This window comes from Tachysurus vachellii, chromosome 13, assembly GCF_030014155.1.
Source record: "Tachysurus vachellii isolate PV-2020 chromosome 13, HZAU_Pvac_v1, whole genome shotgun sequence".
NCBI lineage: Eukaryota > Metazoa > Chordata > Actinopteri > Siluriformes > Bagridae > Tachysurus > Tachysurus vachellii.
Window position 1 is genome coordinate 17,715,252 of NC_083472.1, and position 18,409 is coordinate 17,733,660.

At 43.3% G+C, this 18,409-nt stretch overlaps 1 protein-coding gene across 2 annotated transcripts in view; it reads left to right on the plus strand.

The window, feature by feature from the left end:
* The window catches only part of thoc2 (THO complex 2), a 75,942-nt gene that overhangs the window by 17,443 nt on the left and 40,090 nt on the right, over positions 1 to 18,409 (plus strand). For both annotated transcript variants that reach the window (XM_060885367.1, XM_060885368.1), the window contains exons 7-15: positions 3,832 to 3,965; positions 4,382 to 4,542; positions 6,830 to 6,922; positions 7,308 to 7,463; positions 9,181 to 9,353; positions 9,764 to 9,959; positions 12,083 to 12,121; positions 12,831 to 12,961; positions 14,229 to 14,330. In XM_060885367.1, coding sequence (XP_060741350.1) covers positions 3,832 to 3,965; positions 4,382 to 4,542; positions 6,830 to 6,922; positions 7,308 to 7,463; positions 9,181 to 9,353; positions 9,764 to 9,959; positions 12,083 to 12,121; positions 12,831 to 12,961; positions 14,229 to 14,330 — 1,185 coding nt within the window. The remainder of the gene's footprint in view (positions 1 to 3,831; positions 3,966 to 4,381; positions 4,543 to 6,829; positions 6,923 to 7,307; positions 7,464 to 9,180; positions 9,354 to 9,763; positions 9,960 to 12,082; positions 12,122 to 12,830; positions 12,962 to 14,228; positions 14,331 to 18,409) is intronic.

The following is an 18,409-nucleotide window of genomic DNA, read 5'->3' on the forward strand; positions in this document are numbered from 1 at the left end:
AAGAACATGTAAAACAATAGAGAGAAAGCAAAAAAGATTTTCTGACAGTTTAAAAGGTTCAAAGTTAAATGTAGCCTAGGCTACGTTCTGTGCAATAGCCTAATTGCTGCAGGCGGCTTTATTTACGTTTTTTGTTCACATTTTTTTTGCTTTTGCTCTGTACTTTTTTGTTTGTTTGCACACATTGTTAAAGGTTTTCAGCTACAAAACACGATGTAGCATAATGTTTAAGCTTATTGTGTATAAGCTTGTTCAAAAATGACGGAAACAATAAATGTTACTGAAAAATAACGTCTGTCTCATTAAACTTAATTTAAATAAACGAATATTCGTTTTTTGTGAGCTCAAATATATGCGGATATTTGCGGAAAACGCCCATCCCTAGGCATCACCTACAGTAACACTGATATGCTCCTGCATTGTAGCTTTGGATTGTGAGAATCTTATTTGCTGGTTCTGAGAGTCTGGTCGTTTGGTGCATGGCTGCTTGAGCCAGACGTTCATTGCTCCATTTTCAGCTTTATACCGACTTGTCAGACAGGGAAAGTGTTATAGAAATAGAAATGTTTCTTCTAATCTCTTGTCTTGGCACGTGGTACCACTTTGATTTGACGACTGCAAGGCCGGTTAACTTTTTTCATTTATTGTATTGTCTTTCTCTGTTGCGTTTGTCTTGTTTCCTTTTCCGAAGCGCTGCCTTGTGCATGAGTGTCAGGAAAGCGCTCCAACTCTGTAATTTGCCCGCCACCTCATTTTCTTTTATACGCAACGCACTCCACAGGGCTTCCACTGACAATGATTAATTTCACGCCTTTGTGTCGGTCTGTCTCTTAGAGTTCTTATCAATTTTGGAGCGCTTTCTGCACTGGAAGGCTCGCTTACCTCTCTGAATGGGGCTGTGCTTGTCATTTACCTCCCTATCCCACGCACGAGCACACTCGTTAACTGTTAAATGTGCAGAAATTGCTGGAGAAATAAATTCTTCACATCATCTTTGGTTCAGCTCTGCTTGCAAGTATTGTGTAGGTTCATTTTCGCCCCAAAGGCCAGAAATTACATTCACTGCGACTGATTCACTTCTGTTTTGCAGAGCAAACTCGTCGAAAAAGTGCCGATTTAGCTTCATTTGAGCCACGTCCCTTCAGTTTCTGCTGAATTTGATCACGAACAGCTGAAATTCTTTTACTTTGAACTACACCAATAAAGCACATCATTGAAATCACTGCTATGGTACACAATCACTGCTGTTGATGGTACACAGTGGTTAGTACCAACCAAAAGTGTTCCAAGAAAGGATGCCAAGTGAACCGTGACAGGGTCCCAAGCCCCAAGGATCATTAATGCTCATGTTCAAGGTGTTGACTTGGTTTCTCAGATTGCCATGATTGCTTGACCAGCAAAAGACTGATCCATGGAGGTCCTCCATTCTGACTTACTGTACTTAATGGATCTGTTGCTAACATCTTGGTGTCAGCTGTTTTGGTGGTGGTGGTGGTGGGGGGGAGGAGTATATTATGTTAGTGATGAGAATCAGTTATCAGTTGCGCTGTTGATTACATGGTCGGCGTACTTCTTGTTGTTCCTTTGAGAACTTGGTGGTTGGTTACTGATATGGAGTCACTGGGTGATCGTGCTAGTTTAGTTACACTAGTGTGTAATGGGCAAAAACATTTCACTCGTCTTCAACATAAGGGAAAGTGGTCTTGTTTTCCGGGGATGCTGAATGGCGTATAAATAAGTAATCCAGAATATGGCTCATGCTGTATTGAGCCAGAAACTCTTTTCAGCTAGTTACATCCAAAAGCCATGACTTTGTCAGAAGAGTAGGTGTGAAAGCAGCAGAGTGAGAGAGCAGATTGCCCAGGAGCTGGATAGACTAAAGCACGAAAGCGCTGCTGCATCACTCTCTTTAAGTCAAGATGAAGCGACGGCTAATTTACTCGTCGTTATCAGCAGGTCATCGAATTTCATTATGAAACAAATAACGAAACAAATAATTGTGATCTTAGATGATCACAATTAAAAAGATAAGCAAGCGGTTCAAGTCAGATCAACAGTCAGGTTTTTGTCAGTTCAACTAGATTCAGATCCTCATGCACACTTTAAGGCTGCTAATCTAAGGCTAGGGGGCACGGTGGCTTAGTGGTTAGCACGTTCGCCTCACACCTCCAGGGTCGGGGTTCGATTCCCGCCTCCACCTTGTGTGTGTGGAGTTTGCATGTTCTTCCCGTGCTTCGGGGGTTTCCTCCGGGTACTCCGGTTTCCTCCCCCGGTCCAAAGACACGCATGGTAGGTTGATTGGCATCTCTGGAAAATTGTCCCTAGTGTGAGTGCGTGTGCCCTGCGATGGTTTGGCACTCCATCCAGGGTGTATCCTGCCTTGATGCCCGATGACGCCTGAGATAGGCACAGGCTCCCCGTGACCCGAGGTAGTTCGGATAAGCGGTAGAAGATGAATGAATGAATGAATATAAGGCTGATGATGATGGATCCTGTTGATCCATGTAAGGAGTCACAGTGATTGATTCAATTTAAGCTACGACCAAAGATCTGTAGACATGTTAAAAAGTTAGCATTTTGTATATACGGTTTTATGGAAATTGGGATCCCGAACTGACTACTGAATATATGTCTGAAGAATAAATTAGCCTTTATTATGCACGTTTTTGCCCAAACATTATAATACATCACGTGACTCATTTTTTCCCCCTAGTTTATTTCTTTGCCTTCACAGCATCCAAACGCAGTAAAAGGTCAATGAACATGCGATCTCAAACACATAGTTGAGCAGGACACTTCAGTTTAGTCCAGCTGAGCATTCATGCTCTGTAAAACATATACAACCTGAAATAAACCTCTAAACAGTACATATGAACTCTCACTCGAGCGAAAAAGACCATGTTGCGGCCTCACTACTGGGAAACAACCTTCACCAATATGGCGGTCAGTGCTGTTTAATATTTGATGCTTTTGTAATGAATATTTGGTTTATTGCACAGTCTGAAAGTAGACAACAGTAAAGAGCCACTCAAGCGCCCTGCAGTGCTGTGGCAGAGGCAGTACACACGCGTGAAATAAAAACGTCCGCTCCGTTTGTGTAGCCGACCACACAAAGAAGGCAAACTGTGCAGCTGCTACAGGTTATTGTAGCTTTTTATAAACTTAACCTGTCACTTAACCTGGAATTGCAATCAATACCACAGTGCTGTCGAGTTCTGCAAGCTGATTGGTCAGAAGGTGTTGATTCACTGTCTATAAACGAACCTTATAGGTTTATATTAAAGTGCTTATTCTCACATGGTACAGATTCTGTTAGACAGTTTACATACACGACGACTTAAGCAGGCGAAAGAAGGTACTATTATTTGTAAGACGACCGTTTTTCTTCCTTCAGTGTTAAACACTTTGTTTCTTTACATTTAATTATATGGGAAAGTCATGGTGGTGGAAGAGAGGAATAAGTGAGGCTGCTCTAGAAATGACAGTTTAACGCTGCTGGAATGAAATTGATGGCATTACACAACGTTAAACAGAACTAGAAACCAACAAAATGTTTTTCCTTCGTAAAGAATCGGACTCGTGGACTTTTCATTATGTCAGGAAGAAAGGACTGCTGAACATACTGAAAATTCTAAACCTCATGTAATCGCATGGCCTGTCCTGTTTTCTTCTTTATGTAGTGAACAAACAGACCCAGCTTCCTGAGGATTTGAGGATAGTCAGATGTCGTTACCCCGAGATCTGTTATTGGTTTCTTTATCAGCTGTCTGATAGATAAATAAATAAAATAAATCTGCACTGCCGTCACCCTCTTAATCCCTTTCATTGCAGTTATAAGCAGCAGAAGTTCAACTTGTTGCGTGAGGAGAACGAAGGCTACGCCAAGCTAGTGACGGAGCTGGGCCAGGATCTCTCAGGAAACATCACCAGCCATCTTGTACTGGAGAGCATCAAGTCTCTAATAGGTACCGAGCTCTTTATTACATGCCACTCGACCCTCAGCTCCACTTGGTTTTCACTGCTGTGTATTTTCTCGAACCTCATGTATCTTCACTCCCATCGATCGGTAATAAATTTCTCCCTCGCCTGTAATAGAGGCCGTGACCTGCAGTAATTACAAAATCATAAGCAGAAGTAATCTGTCCCTATGAGAAACACTCAGTGATACAGCCACTAATTCAGTGTGTTGCTGCAACTTTGTAATGTTATTACTTCCATCGCTGTGAGCTGTTGGTCACTCGAGAGAACTTGACGGATTCGGGCTGTCCGTGTCTCCTGCATTCGTCAGTACAGATTTGTCAGAACAATGTTTTTCCACAAATGTCATTAGCTCATCCACATTTTAGCATTTTCAGTCGAATGCGTAATTTTATCTGCGCAGGATGTTTCAACTTGGACCCAAACCGCGTGTTGGACATCATTTTGGAAGTGTACGAGTGCCGATCGGACCAGGACGAGTTCTTCATCCCTCTGATCAAGTCGTACATGTGTGAGCACCAGACCCTGTGCCACATCCTGGGCTTCAAGTTTAAATTCCATCAGGTGAGCTTGCCATAACTCCACTGTCCTTTACACTGCAGAAAAGCCACACATAAGCAGAGTGTGATTACCAGACACGTGACTGACACCTGTAGTAATTCTAATCCGTTTGTAAGGGTTAAGAGACTTGTGGGAAAATCTCACACGTTTGTTCTACTGCACATATGTTTACACCTACTCCTGTAGGTCACATGACCTTAATTAGTTTCTCAAGGAAGTTTTTTTTTTCGGTCACGGAAATATTTTTGAAATATTTGGTGGAGCTTGCGAATTTTTTGTTTTCCATTTTTTACCATTTAATTATTTTATTATTTAAAAAAAAATTAAAGTTTTACTCTACGGCTCTACTGATTTTCTTTGATTTATGTTCATCAAGCATGAGTACAGCTGTCACTTCTCTTACAAGTATTTACAAACAATATAAAGATTTTGTTTCTGCTTGTTTTCATACAAGTTTCGAAGGAAAAGGGCAAAGGTTTTTTTCCTCACAGGATATAACGGAATGTTTCTAAACTCTTGGAAATTCTGCCGAAGCGTCTTGACTCTTTAATTCTTTTAACTTTTCACAGTTTATCAAAATTATTGCATTTGGTTTAACTTGGAAGTGGGAAGTTTGATCGGAGAATTTTATCGTGGCGAAGCCGTCGCATCGCACGTTATACAACCGTACAGTAAATAAAATTGCAATACAAATAGAATTTTCTCTACAGGTGGGAAAGGGAAGAAAGTCTGTGGAAAAAAAAATGAGTGCAGATCTCTGGGAGAACTCGGAACGGGACTATTTTGAATAAAGCGTGTGTGCTACTGTAGCCCAGAAAGTGTGCAGTGTTAAATCACACATTTTGTGTTTGTGGATTTCTGTTCTAAAAGAAATCCTTGAAACTTTTGGTGTAAAATGAATGAAGTGAGATTTGATCACAGATGTGTGAGGACTTGATGTTCTGTGCACTCAGGGTTGATATTTAGTTCATTTCTGAGGAGGAGTTCCCAGTTGAGGAGATGTTAATGGTTTAATCCTGGCATTAATCCTAATCCTGACCGCATTACACACCTCAGTCGAACCCAGCATAAAATCCTGATATACATTACTCCATGTTCATAATAAAAACTACTCCAGTCCATACAGGGCTGTGGAAGCCTTAGTGTTTATATGGCCACCGGAACGTAAAGCAGTTGTGCAACAGGTTTAAAGGAGTCAAAGTACCAAGAAATAAATTGTTCCTTTGTTCCGTCACCAGTGGATCCAGTGTGAAAGGTTTCAGATGGAAATTCTGGCTCCATGGAGCTCATTGTTCTGTTGCTTTTACAAGCACAAGCAGTGATCTTATTTAATTTTTTATTCATTTATTCTTTTTTTTTGTTTTGTTTTTAATAAATAGAGCTGAAAGGTATGAACACACACACAGCCACCACCACGCTTCAATCATTAATTCATGTGGATTGCGTGTAAGTGTCCAAGCGCTTTTAGGAAGCGTGTCATCAATTTTCCTGCACTGAACAGAGCTGACGATGCTGTCGAATTGAGGTCCACGTCTCCAAACCGCACAAAATTTTCAGCCTCATTTATCGAGCAAACAAAAATCAACTCATCGTGCTGAGACGGTCATTCTTTTGATTTCTACACACGCGTCGTGTAATTTAAATAGGCTTTTAGTCAGCACTAACACGAGTGAAGAAGAGCGCTGTACTGACATGAAAGCAGTGACAATTCTGTAGTTTCTTATCGGGTATAAGGACGATATGGTGCATACAGAGGCACTTATTTATACGTTTTTTTTTTTGCGATTGCGGGATTTAAGGAAATATTAAGCAAATTCGGAGGAGCTTGCAATCGTTCAAAGATTTCCGCAAGCATTTATGTTTTTTGGGCAAAAAAAAAAATAATTTAGAATATTGATAAGTAGTAATTCACTTGTTAGGCACAATTTTGCATTTGCCGGCAGGTTATAGGACCGTCTCCTAATAAAACACTGAAGTCTCCATCTCTCTGCTAGTTTTAACAAAGCTGCTGTCAGGCAGCAAAAGCCACTTACAAGGTTTTACCATTAAATCGGCAAGCGCATGTAGAACTTTTCGAGGCCTGACCGAAGGATTAAAATGAGGACTGGAGCAAAAGCTTCAGTTCAGCTGCAGTAACCAAAACAGAACAAAAACTAAAGGTGTTATTTTCATCTTACAGGACAGATTGTTTTTTCTTTAAGAAACATGCTGAAGTGACTTATAGTGTAGTAAATATGATGACCGTAATACCGGCTCATGCTGTGCATGAACATGCCTTGTTTCTCCTCAGGAACCAAACGGAGAAACACCATCGTCTCTGTACCACGTCGCCGCTGCCCTTCTCCAGCACAATCTAATCGCCCGGGAGGATCTCTACGTCCATGTGCGTAACTGCTTTCTGCCTCTTAATGTATAATCCAAACAACATGCAGATGTCCTTTTGTAAATGTTAGACAAGGAGCAAAAAGCAGCAATTTATTATAACAGGATACAGGCTTTGTTGCATCCTTAAAAGAATAATAAGCACAGTTAAGTGTGATCTTGTTGAAAACCTGGCGAATGAATGAATTCTTTTTAAACAAACAAAGCAATTACTGTGTGTGAATAATTATCTTCTAATAAAGTATATAATAGTGTCTGTTTTTTTGTCTAACGAAGCATAAGCAATCTCAAACTTGTCCTTCATGTTGGATTTCTGATGATGAAAATAAGGTTAATGTCCCCAGACACCAAGCTTCGGTCCTTATTTATATGTTTTGTTGCTCTAGCTGTTCCCGCTGGACTCCAGCATCGTGGAAGAGCACAAAAGGGAGATCCTGGAGGCCAAGCAGATCGCCCGTAAGCTCACCATGGTGGTGGTGCCGTCAGAGAAGAGCGACGACAAAGAGAAGGAGAGGGACAAAGATGAGGAAAAGAATGAAAAGGTAGCGTCTGGGCTCTGTTCTGCTGGCCCCGGTGTTCTTACCATCCTGATAATCTGCCTCGATTCACTTCACAGAGAAAGCTGTGGTTTATTTTTGCCAGCACTCCTGTAAGATTAATAACTCTGTTGTATGTGATGTATTGTTCAGGGAGGCACTTTTTTTGTATGAACACAAGCACATATTTGGGTGTATTTGTGTGAAAGCATGCACTAGGCTTACATCACGCCTACATTCTTATTAATGTCCTGCTGGGGTGGTAAGTACTCTTTCCCGGATCAGCCACACGGTGGCGCTACAGCGAGCAAAACTACAAAAAAATCACCATGGCTTTATCTTTTGTCACGTTCTGAACGGTCTTGTATCAGTGGAATATTTGGCTCAAGATGAGCATGAAGGACATCTCCTATTTCATTTCCATCGTGAAGAACGTTTCGCCATTTTGAATCTTTTGGAAAAACAAACTATGCGAGGGTCCAGAACACTTTGGCGTATTGATACTAATGAGCAGTTTCAGAACAGCGCTACCTGTAAGCTACGGATAAATGCTTATTTTTGCTTCTAACGTCTGTATAATTTGTCCCAAAATCACAGAAGTGTTTTTTTTTTACTTGGGGAAGGCATACCAAGTCGAACAAAGACGGTACAGTACTGCAACTTACAAACACATTAAAGTGTTGTTTTAACATTGTGTCATTGTCTTGGTCCAGCTTACATGCTTGCTAAACAATACCCAATCCTTTTGCGTGTATACTTAAAGTTCCCAAAGTGCCTGGACCCGGTAATTGCTGCTCCGATATATGTATGATGTTTGTGAAATCTGAGTAAATCAGTATTTGAGCTTCAGAGGTCATCTCAGGTATCCTTAATGGAGTGAGAGCAGGTTCCCGAAAGGAATTCTTGTTTTCTTGTTATTAATATAATTAAAAACAAAGAAACGGTACATCTGCAATCCCCTGAATAACTGCTCCCTCCTCCTGAGGATTGAGAAGACGCAATGCAAAACTAATATTTAATACCTCGCTGTAACCGCAGTTTAATCCCCGACTTCCTTAATTAAAGGAATTAGTCAGCGGCTTCTTTCTGCCCTTCATCAGTCAGGGCCGAGCTGCAGTGAGCGGCCGCCGGGACAGAGCGTCCCCGCCGGTGCAGAGCAGCACCTCATTAAACACGTGAGACAGGACCAGCGTGTGATCAAATCCACATCTGCACAAACACAGACAGACACACTCACGCACCGGGGCTCGCCGCTTCGTCTGCGTGCCCTCAGCATGCTAGCGTGAGCGCCAGGTTTAAGCTTTACAGAACAGGCTGGGCTAATCAATGCCTGCAGTGCTCTTCAGCCACCATGTTGCCCAAGTTAATTGTTCTGCGGTAGGTCGTTGCCGTTCTTGTTTCAGCGGTGCGTGCTCCGAATAGATTGGCTCCTTGCCTCACGGCGATTGACGTGTAGAGCTTTCGATTGTGTTTATTTAGCCCAGAGTCTCCAGGGCCCAGGTAGACTACTGCTTATTGCACAGTATGTGCATTTGTCTGAGCGCCGTGTGAGGTCCGTACTTCACAGCCTCTGTTTCTCTTTGAGGACCAAGTAAACCACATCTTAAAAAAGAATCTCTTAACCATAAATCAGTCCTCAGCACTTCCGTATGCTCACAGGACATAGCCATTTGTGAAGGAGTAGCTCCTGTCTTTACCTCTTTCTTTTATTTTTTCATCCCAGCCTCCCAATAACCAGAAACTGGGCTTGCTCGAGGCTCTGCTGCAGATCGGAGACTGGCAACATGCACAGAGCATCATGGAGCAGATGCCACCCTTCTACGCCACCTCGCATAAATCCATAGCTGTAGCACTGTGCCAACTGCTGCACCTCATCGTGGAGCCTCTGTACCGCAGGTACACACAAACACACACACGTGTAGTAGCTGAATCAAGCCTTTATTTTGAAAAAAACCTGGATATATCAATACACAATAACAATTTATGAATGTGACGTAGTTAATTATGTAAGAGAACCTACACACACACACACACACACACACACCGAGAGAGAGTCAGTATTTAATCAGTTTTTTTTGTGCAGAATTGAAGGTGCTTTGTGCATGTTGCTTGAATCCAGTGACTAAGAGACATGTTGTAACTTTTATGTTCTGTATATTAATGTTTTATAATAATCTGACAATCTGTCATCGGATTTAGATGTAAATAACTTGGCTTTAAACCCCACGTAACCCCACAGCTTAATATATCCTAAACCTCGAGATGTCTGTCTTGCATCCACACGCTCATTGGAGTTGTCTTCACAGGGCCGCGATTCCTAAAGGCGCTAAAGGCAGCGTGTTGAAGATGCTGAGGAACAGACACGCTCCTCCTCCTGTCGAGAGTTTCGAGGATCTCTCCAAGGACGTGTTCACCATGCTGGGCTACCTGGGCCCGCACCTCTCCCACGATCCCATCCTTTTCGCCAAGATCGTGCGTCTGGGCAAGAGCTTCATGAAAGAGGTAACGGTGTTGAAGAGCGGTGTGGAATTAGCAGGGACTCACACAAAGCAGAGTATATTCTCACTGTATATATTTACACGGCTTAATCTGGCAGGCGGTCAGACAATTCCCACTGCCCTGCTCTTAAACCGACCGAAATATTGTTTACTTTCCGCTTGGTACATTATGTACTGTGTGTTCAATAAATAATCAGGAGATCATTTAATGAGCCTAATATATTAATAATAGCTCAGTTATTAATTATGTTCAGAGGAACCTTAATCATGTACACACACATTAGACGGAGCTTCTCGCTGCAAGAATTTCTGCGTTAAACATCAGCGCTATCTTGGCAAGTGAAAATCTCCTGAATGTTGTCAAATTCAACAAATATTTTTTTCATTCATTTGAAGTCCAATGTAATGCCCTTTAGCAGATTTAGTTTTTTAAGCTTGAACTGGTGTTATTCTATTGCAGTTCTGGGAGAAACACTTGAAATAGTGGTTTTTATTTTTATATGTTTTTCTAAAATGTTACTGGACCACAGTCAACACGCAGGAACAAACTCTCAGGCGTTAATACAGCCATTACCTTTGAGCGACTGTGTGTTTTTCTCCAAGCTAAACAGCTTTATTTTTTTTTTAACTAATATGTCTATTGGATTTTTACCAATTAACCAACAACAGCACAAAAACCCCAAACAGCATTAAATCAGTAAATAGAGATAAAGGTCAACTGAGACAAACAGAAATCTGTAAACCGATCAAATAAGATTGGATAAATGGTGCTAAAGGTCTTATTTTATTTATTTATTTATTTATTTGCATTGTTTCAAGTCCACATCATCTGTGGGAAGTTACCTCAAGCCTGATGGCATTGAAGGTTGTGAGGAGAGCATCAGGGTTTCATCACAGCTGCTACTGAGAGTCTAAACCGAGTTTTATTTCATTTTACCTTTACCTTAACTCTCATGCCATATCTGTGTGCGCAAACTGTTGCTTTCACTAGTGAGTGTTTTGCTTGCTATGAAAGCTCCTGACATGCTTTATTTACCTGCGCTATATCCAGCTTTTACTGGTGAGTAATGAGGGGTTAATCTGTTTTTGGTGCTGGCCGCACTAGTAATTTATCGCCGTGGCGCGCGTTATGACAGGCACGTTTGTTTACCAGCATTCCCCTTATTGTCACTGTGCCCTATTGCTAATCGCTAAGCTCCGGCACGCTAATGGCCCTATTAATTGTTTACGTGCCTACATAACTGCTGCTGTTGAGCATATTGTTATTACACAGACCAACAGTGAAGCAGGAGGAGTTTTTGCTCTATAGGCTTTTTTCTTCTTATATTAGCTCTTTAGGACTAATCATATAATCCATCAGAGTCCCTTCAGGACAGGAAAAAGATGAACCCCTGAGCTCCACAATTAATTTCTTCATTTAATGACTTTTTAGCCATTTATCGTTACACCTTATGTGGTGCAGCATCCACAGAACAAGTTAGTCCACATCACTGAAGCTATAAACAGTGGCGTCTGCACCAGTCTCTCTTTTCACCGGTTTTTTTTTTTTTTATCATCATTCTATCACTGCGACACTTGTACAAAGCGCTGACTCTTGAAATGTCTGTCTGTTTTTTTTTTTTTTTATTTAAAATCCATTTATTATTAGCCTCAGGTTATGTGGAACAGCTGCCATAGGGGTCCCTGGGAAATAGCTGTTACTATAGAAACGATAGGGTATTAGAATGAGCGCCTTAATATAGCCCTGCGATTTGCTTTACAGCTGGAACAGCTGTCAGAGCTGCGGTAGAGTTTAGCAACACCTTCAGAACAATCGAGAATTCAGCAGCACCCTGCGATAAGAATAGCACAGTTCTTCACCCAGATGGGTCTGAAATCCGTGTAGAAGCACCGCCTCGGTCGGTGGTCAATACCGGCATTGGCATTCCAGCGTGAGACTCTGAACTGCTCTGTATAATTAGGCTTGTTTCAGTGTAGCACAAAGTGCGCTCTTGTGTAACTCAGCAGAATCAGTAGGTATGTAGTGCTGTAAGTCTTTATTGATCTGCATTTGAATGATCTCTCTCTCTCTCTCTCTCTCTCTGCCCCCTTCCTCCCTCCCCTCGGCCCTTCCTCTCTGCCTGATAGTACCAAAGTGAAAGCAAGCAAGATGCCAAGGAGAAAATGGTGAGTCATGGGACATAAAAGGAACTTATGAAGCATGTAGCGGGGAAACAAAGGCACTGTGGTCGTTTCGATGAAATCAAGCAGAATTGTAGAGCTCGAGCCACAAGTTTCCAAGGGGAGAAAGTGGCGCATTTGAACAAAGCTTCCAGCAGAATGAACTCGATCATGTTTAACACGCTGTGATCACACTCTATCATGATGTGTATGCCACCCCACACACACACACACAGACACACACACCCCAAGCTGGCTTAACTTCCTAGCACACAGCTGCATTAAATACAGCCCAAATCCCATTTTCATATTTGCCTTTTGATTCTGCCAAGATTGCTTCTGCTGCACGTCACGTCTCGTGCCCGATCACTTTAAAATACACAGTGCATATAGGCTATTTGGGGAAAATGACATGGCTGTGCTATCCAACCGGGATCCTGATGCGACTGAAATGTCTCCTGTTAAAGCAAGCTGTAAATAAAAGCTCAGTAGTCTGTTTGAAAAGGCCGTGGGTCGCAGCTGCGCACGATCTCTGCACGCAGATGTGGAGCACTGAGGCAAAATAAGCAGATGTACATGTAAACCATACACATGGGACGGATGGCGTGTACTTTAAAAGAGCCGAACAAACGCACGCGCACACACACACACACACACACACACACACACACACCACCCCCCTTCTCTAATCTCTCTCTTTGTCTGTTGCTCTCAGGACACACTACTCAGCTGTTTCCTCAGCATTGCTGACCAGGTGCTGCTGCCTTCACTCACGCTCATGGACTGCAACGCCTGCATGTCAGAGGAGATCTGGGGTTTCTTTAAGCTCTTCCCCTACCAGCACAGGTACTAGAGTCTGAACACACTCGCAGTTACATAATATTTTCGTTCGAAGAGCCAGAGCATGTCTTGCGGGTTCATTCCTAGCTATGGCTGGCCGAATTATAACACCACGTAGGAAAATATCTCCATCTGATTACATTACCTCCCCCGATGACCCGCCTCTCGGCCTGTGTGTAAGACTGTTCACAACAGGGTTGTCACGGTAACCTGTTTCACATTGATTTCCATTTTATTTATTTATTTTCTCCTCCTGCCCTGTTCACGTTCTCATCTCCCACACATTTCAGAAGCTTCCCTTGAATATAAAACACCATTTAAAAAGCTCATTTGGTCGAATCGTAGCTTAAAACATTATTTATTTATCAGCTGTAACACCTGAAATATACCAGATTGCAAACTGAGCATGTGCTTGTGTTCATTTTGGAACAGTTTTATATAGTAAACAAGCTTAAACACACTAACAAAACTCCTAACAGGCAGAGAGAGAAAAAAAGTGATCCATTTACCACAAAAGCCCAGCACATATCAGCTTGATGCTACTTAATACTAATGTATTGATCCGTCTGCAATGTTTCTAACAAGCACCGTAGACATGCGTGTATCAGAATTTAATTTAGCTTTGCTTATTTAGCTCTGCTTAGTCTCCCTCTTGAAAATACTCTCGTAAATATTACTTCCTGTCAGGAAGGATTTACCTCGCTCGCTCATTACAGCCGTCGTAAGCTGAAAAGTGTTTCGGCCGGGACAAAACTTTGAACCTTGAAGTGGAGCAGCTGCAGCTGCAGAAAAACACATCAGGTTCCACTTCTGTCCGCCAAGAACAGGAATCTGAGGCTATCAGGAACACAGACTCACACATACTGGACAGCTAAAGATTAGAGAAAAGAAAATCTCCTTGTCTTTTCCTGTCCGGTATGTGTGAGTCTGTACTCCTGATTGTCCTGTTCTTGGCTGACCGGAGTGAAACTTGATGCATTTTTCATGGTTTGATGTGTCCTCTGAGACGCTTTTTTGCTCACCACAGCTGTGAAGAGTGTATTATTTGAGTCAGTCTATACTTCCTGTCAGATCAACCAGTCTGTTCATTCTTGTGTTTCATACACACACACACATATATATATATATATATATATATATATATATATATATATATATATATATATATATATATATATATATATATATATATATATATATATATATATATAAAAAAAATGTGTGTGTATTGCTCATATGCAGATGTGTACTTTCCTTTTTTCCCCCCCACAAGGTATCGGCTCTATGGGCAGTGGAAAAACGAGACGTACAGTAGCCACCCGCTGCTGGTGAAGGTGAAGGCCCAGACAGTGGACCGAGCCAAGTACATCATGAAGTAAGCTGAATTCCCATAATGCAATTTTGCACCTCTTAAAAAGCACCATTAATCATCCTAATCAAACAACCCTGAGCGTAATGAGCGATAAGTGGGTGCAGGCTGGGAATACATGACGACACCGTGCTTCTCAGCTCTGCCACTGCAAGGCAACCCTGAATGTATGCCACTTAGTGCCATCTTAATGCTGCACTTCCTTTAAAAGTGTTTATCTTGCTCTTTGTGTGTGTGTGTGTGTGTGTGTGAGAGTTATTACTCCTGTCCCCTGTGCGTATTTGATGAGGTTTTTTTAATGAAGCAGCTGCTTTGTGGAATTGCTGCATCAGGTCCCACCTCCTCTCTTCAAATTGCTTGAAGACATGATGTTTGGTAAGTGAAGGCTGAGAGCAATGAAACACGGTCATGGTAAATAAGTGTGGACTTTGGTGTAAGAACCGAAAGAGTTAAGAAAAAGGTGGGGGTTTAAGTTGTCAGAACAGTCGGAAAATGATGTGTTTGTGTGTGAGAGAGTGGGGTGTGTGTGTGAGAGGGTGGGGTGGGGGTGTGTGTGTGTGAGAGGGTGGGGTGTGTGTGTGAGAGAGTGGGGGGGTGTGTGTGTGAGAGAGTGGGGGGGTGGGGTGTGTGTGTGTGTGAGAGAGAGAGTGGGGGTGTGTGTGTGAGAGAGAGAGTGGGGGTGTGTGTGTGAGAGAGAGAGTGGGGGTGTGTGTGTGAGAGAGAGAGTGGGGGTGTGTGTGTGAGAGAGAGAGTGGGGGTGTGTGTGTGAGAGAGAGAGTGGGGGGGTGTGTGTGAGAGAGAGAGTGGGGGGGTGTGTGTGAGAGAGAGAGTGGGGGTGTGTGTGTGAGAGAGAGAGTGGGGGTGTGTGTGTGAGAGAGAGAGTGGGGGTGTGTGTGAGAGAGAGAGTGGGGGTGTGTGTGTGAGGGAGAGTGGGGGTGTGTGTGAGAGGGAGAGTGGGGGGGTGTGTGTGTGTGAGAGTGGGGGGGTGTGTGTGTGTGTGTGAGAGTGGGAGGTGGGGTGTGTGTGTGTGAGAGTGGGAGGTGGGGTGTGTGTGTGTGTGAGAGAGAGTGGGGGTGTGTGTGTGAGAGAGAGAGTGGGGGTGTGTGTGTGAGAGAGAGAGTGTGGGTGTGTGTGTGAGGGAGAGTGTGGGTGTGTGTGTGAGGGAGAGTGTGGGTGTGTGTGTGAGGGAGAGTGTGGGTGTGTGTGAGGGAGAGTGTGGGTGTGTGTGTGAGGGAGAGTGTGGGTGTGTGTGTGAGAGAGAGAGTGGGGGTGTGTGTGTGAGAGAGAGAGTGGGGGTGTGTGTGTGAGGGAGAGTGGGGGTGTGTGTGTGAGGGAGAGTGGGGGTGTGTGTGTGAGAGAGAGTGGGGGTGTGTGTGAGGGAGAGTGGGGGTGTGTGTGTGAGAGAGAGTGGGGGTGTGTGTGTGTGTGTGAGAGTGGGAGGTGGGGTGTGTGTGTGAGAGTGGGAGGTGGGGTGTGTGTGTGTGAGAGTGGGAGGTGGGGTGTGTGTGTGTGAGAGTGGGAGGTGGGGTGTGTGTGTGTGAGAGTGGGAGGTGGGGTGTGTGTGTGTGAGAGTGGGAGGTGGGGTGTGTGTGTGTGAGAGTGGGAGGTGGGGTGTGTGTGTGTGAGAGTGGGAGGTGGGGTGTGTGTGTGTGAGAGAGTGGGGTGTGTGTGTGTGTGTGTGAGAGAGTGGGGTGTGTGTGTGTGTGTGTGAGAGAGTGGGGTGGGGGGTGTGTGTGTGAGAGAGTGGGGTGTGTGTGTGTGTGTGTGAGAGAGTGGGGTGGGGGGTGTGTGTGTGAGAGAGTGGGGTGCGTCTCCCTGTGCGTCTCCCTGTGCGTCTCCCTGTGTGTGTGTACACACCTGACATTTGGACACTTGAGCAGCTTCTCAGCATCATTTGTTTTACATGCTCTTGATGTTGGACGTTCGTGACCAGCAAAGCTGTGTTTCCAGTTTCCATCATCTTAAAATCCAAGTGTGTTCAGTATGTAAAGGGTTCAGGAAACATCTTTTACCTAGTGTAGGAAGTACTGTAATCTTTTCCTGTATGTTCATCTGTCCTTTATCTAGCTCTTCCTTCTGCTTTTATTTCCGCTTTCTTCTGCTCTTTCTTCATTTTTCATCACTTTTTTCTTTGTTATTCTTTCCACCTGTTCTGCTTTTCTTCTTTACTCTTATTTTATAATTTTTTCTTCATCTTCTAGATGCCATTTGCCATCACAGATTTTTACACACACACAGTACAGTATGTGCTCAGCTAGAATACACAGACAAACTGCTTTTTCTGCTGTACACTTTCTTTATTTTGCTTATTTGTCCTTGTCTGTGTTTCGCCGTTAGTTTTAATCAGAGTTGGCAGTCTGTGTTTCCCATGAGACATCAGTCTGGTGTGCAGGCAAAATGACTGTGTGTTCCAAATGCTGCTGCTTCTCACTCCGTTACCTTTAGTGATTCTAGGAGTGAGACGAGTACTGTGGATTTTGAAGGGGATGTTATTCGTTTTTGCCACAGAAGGACTAGTTTTTACATGCTGAAGCTGGGACCTTGTTGAACGGCCCTAACCGAACACGCCCTAGTTTTTGGCTGTGTTTAAAACGCATCAGAACAGGCAACGATTTAGATCAAACGATACCGAACATAACCAAAGTCTCGTATCTGTGCCCCTCCACGGAATACTGGTTTTTAGGCTATGAAGTGATGACAGTCAGGACAAATGTGATGGAGAGATTCTACAAGTTTGGTGCAGTGCAGCGATGCTCACAATGCCTGCGCAATGATGGGGATCAAGTCTTGTTTCTGTCACGCTTTCAAACATCCACCTCTTGTGCCCTTTTCATGCGTCATCCCCACCAGACCTGATGGCTCTCGGTCTCTGGACGAGAAATATGAAAGGAGAGTCCATCAGTTATCCTGACAGCTCTGCTGTGGCTGGAGAAATGCTGGCTAACAGAGATTGCTCTGCTCCTGGGTGTCCTGCCGTTGTCATTTCTGTTACGTCGCCAACTAACCTCTGACTAAAACAGCTCAATCTTTCTGTGTAAGCAAGAACGCAAGTATTAAATCTCTTGATGAAAGTGGGCTTCTGTGGGCTAACACGATCAAGGCTAATTCACAACAGCTCCCTCAAGTAGCATAAACTGTTGTTTATTTCTTCCCGAAATTCAGCCCGGTTATTATTAGGCTATTGAAACCCACATGCCTGATGGTTGCAGAATTATCCACTTCATCACGATTAGACGCCGTATCTTTCCGTTCATTTCGGTTTTCAAAATGTATTATTTCATTCGACTTGAACCTGATTTCTTTCTACAGCTTTTTAACATTAGATATTGTCAAAAAGCAGCTTTACAGAAACCCAAATGGAAATGTAGATCCTTAATTAGCAACATGGCGAGGAAGAAGCATTGAGAGGATGCAGACTCGGACGTGACAACAGATAATGAGCTCGTAAATCATTACAGTATACGTTAATATAGAGCAAGGGTTCTTGACTCCGGTCCTGTGGACCGCCTGCCCTGCACAGCTTGATGTTTTCCCTACACACCTGATCCAACTGATCAGCTAGTTATTAAGCTGTTAATGAGGTGGGCCATATGTGTTGAGAGTAAGGAAAACATCACACTGTGCTGGGCAGGGGGTCCACGAGACTGGAGCCAAGGACCCCTTTTATAGCAAAACGCCAGCTGTTTGAAAATATTACATAATATTTAATCAGCTCATCTCACCGAGCATTTAAATCATTCTCTTTCTTTTAAGACCCATCTCTAACTTTAAAACCACTTGCCTACCATTGTGTACATTTCCCTCTGTGACCTCCAAACCAGCCACAGACCGCACAAGACCACTCGAGGTGTGCCGTGATCTCTGACGCCATGACATCAACAGCAGATGTTAAGAAAACGTGAGACGTCGCTAGCTTCTTCTGTTGCTGCATGGGCCGGTTGTGATGCTCACTTGCCCATTGTAGGATAATACAGTGGTCATTACCTTGCAGAACACTTGGATACTTGCATGAACAATGCACTAGAAAGATGTGAAAACCGTGTTGTTTGTTTGTTTTTTTATTTATCATCTTGTGGTGCTTTTTT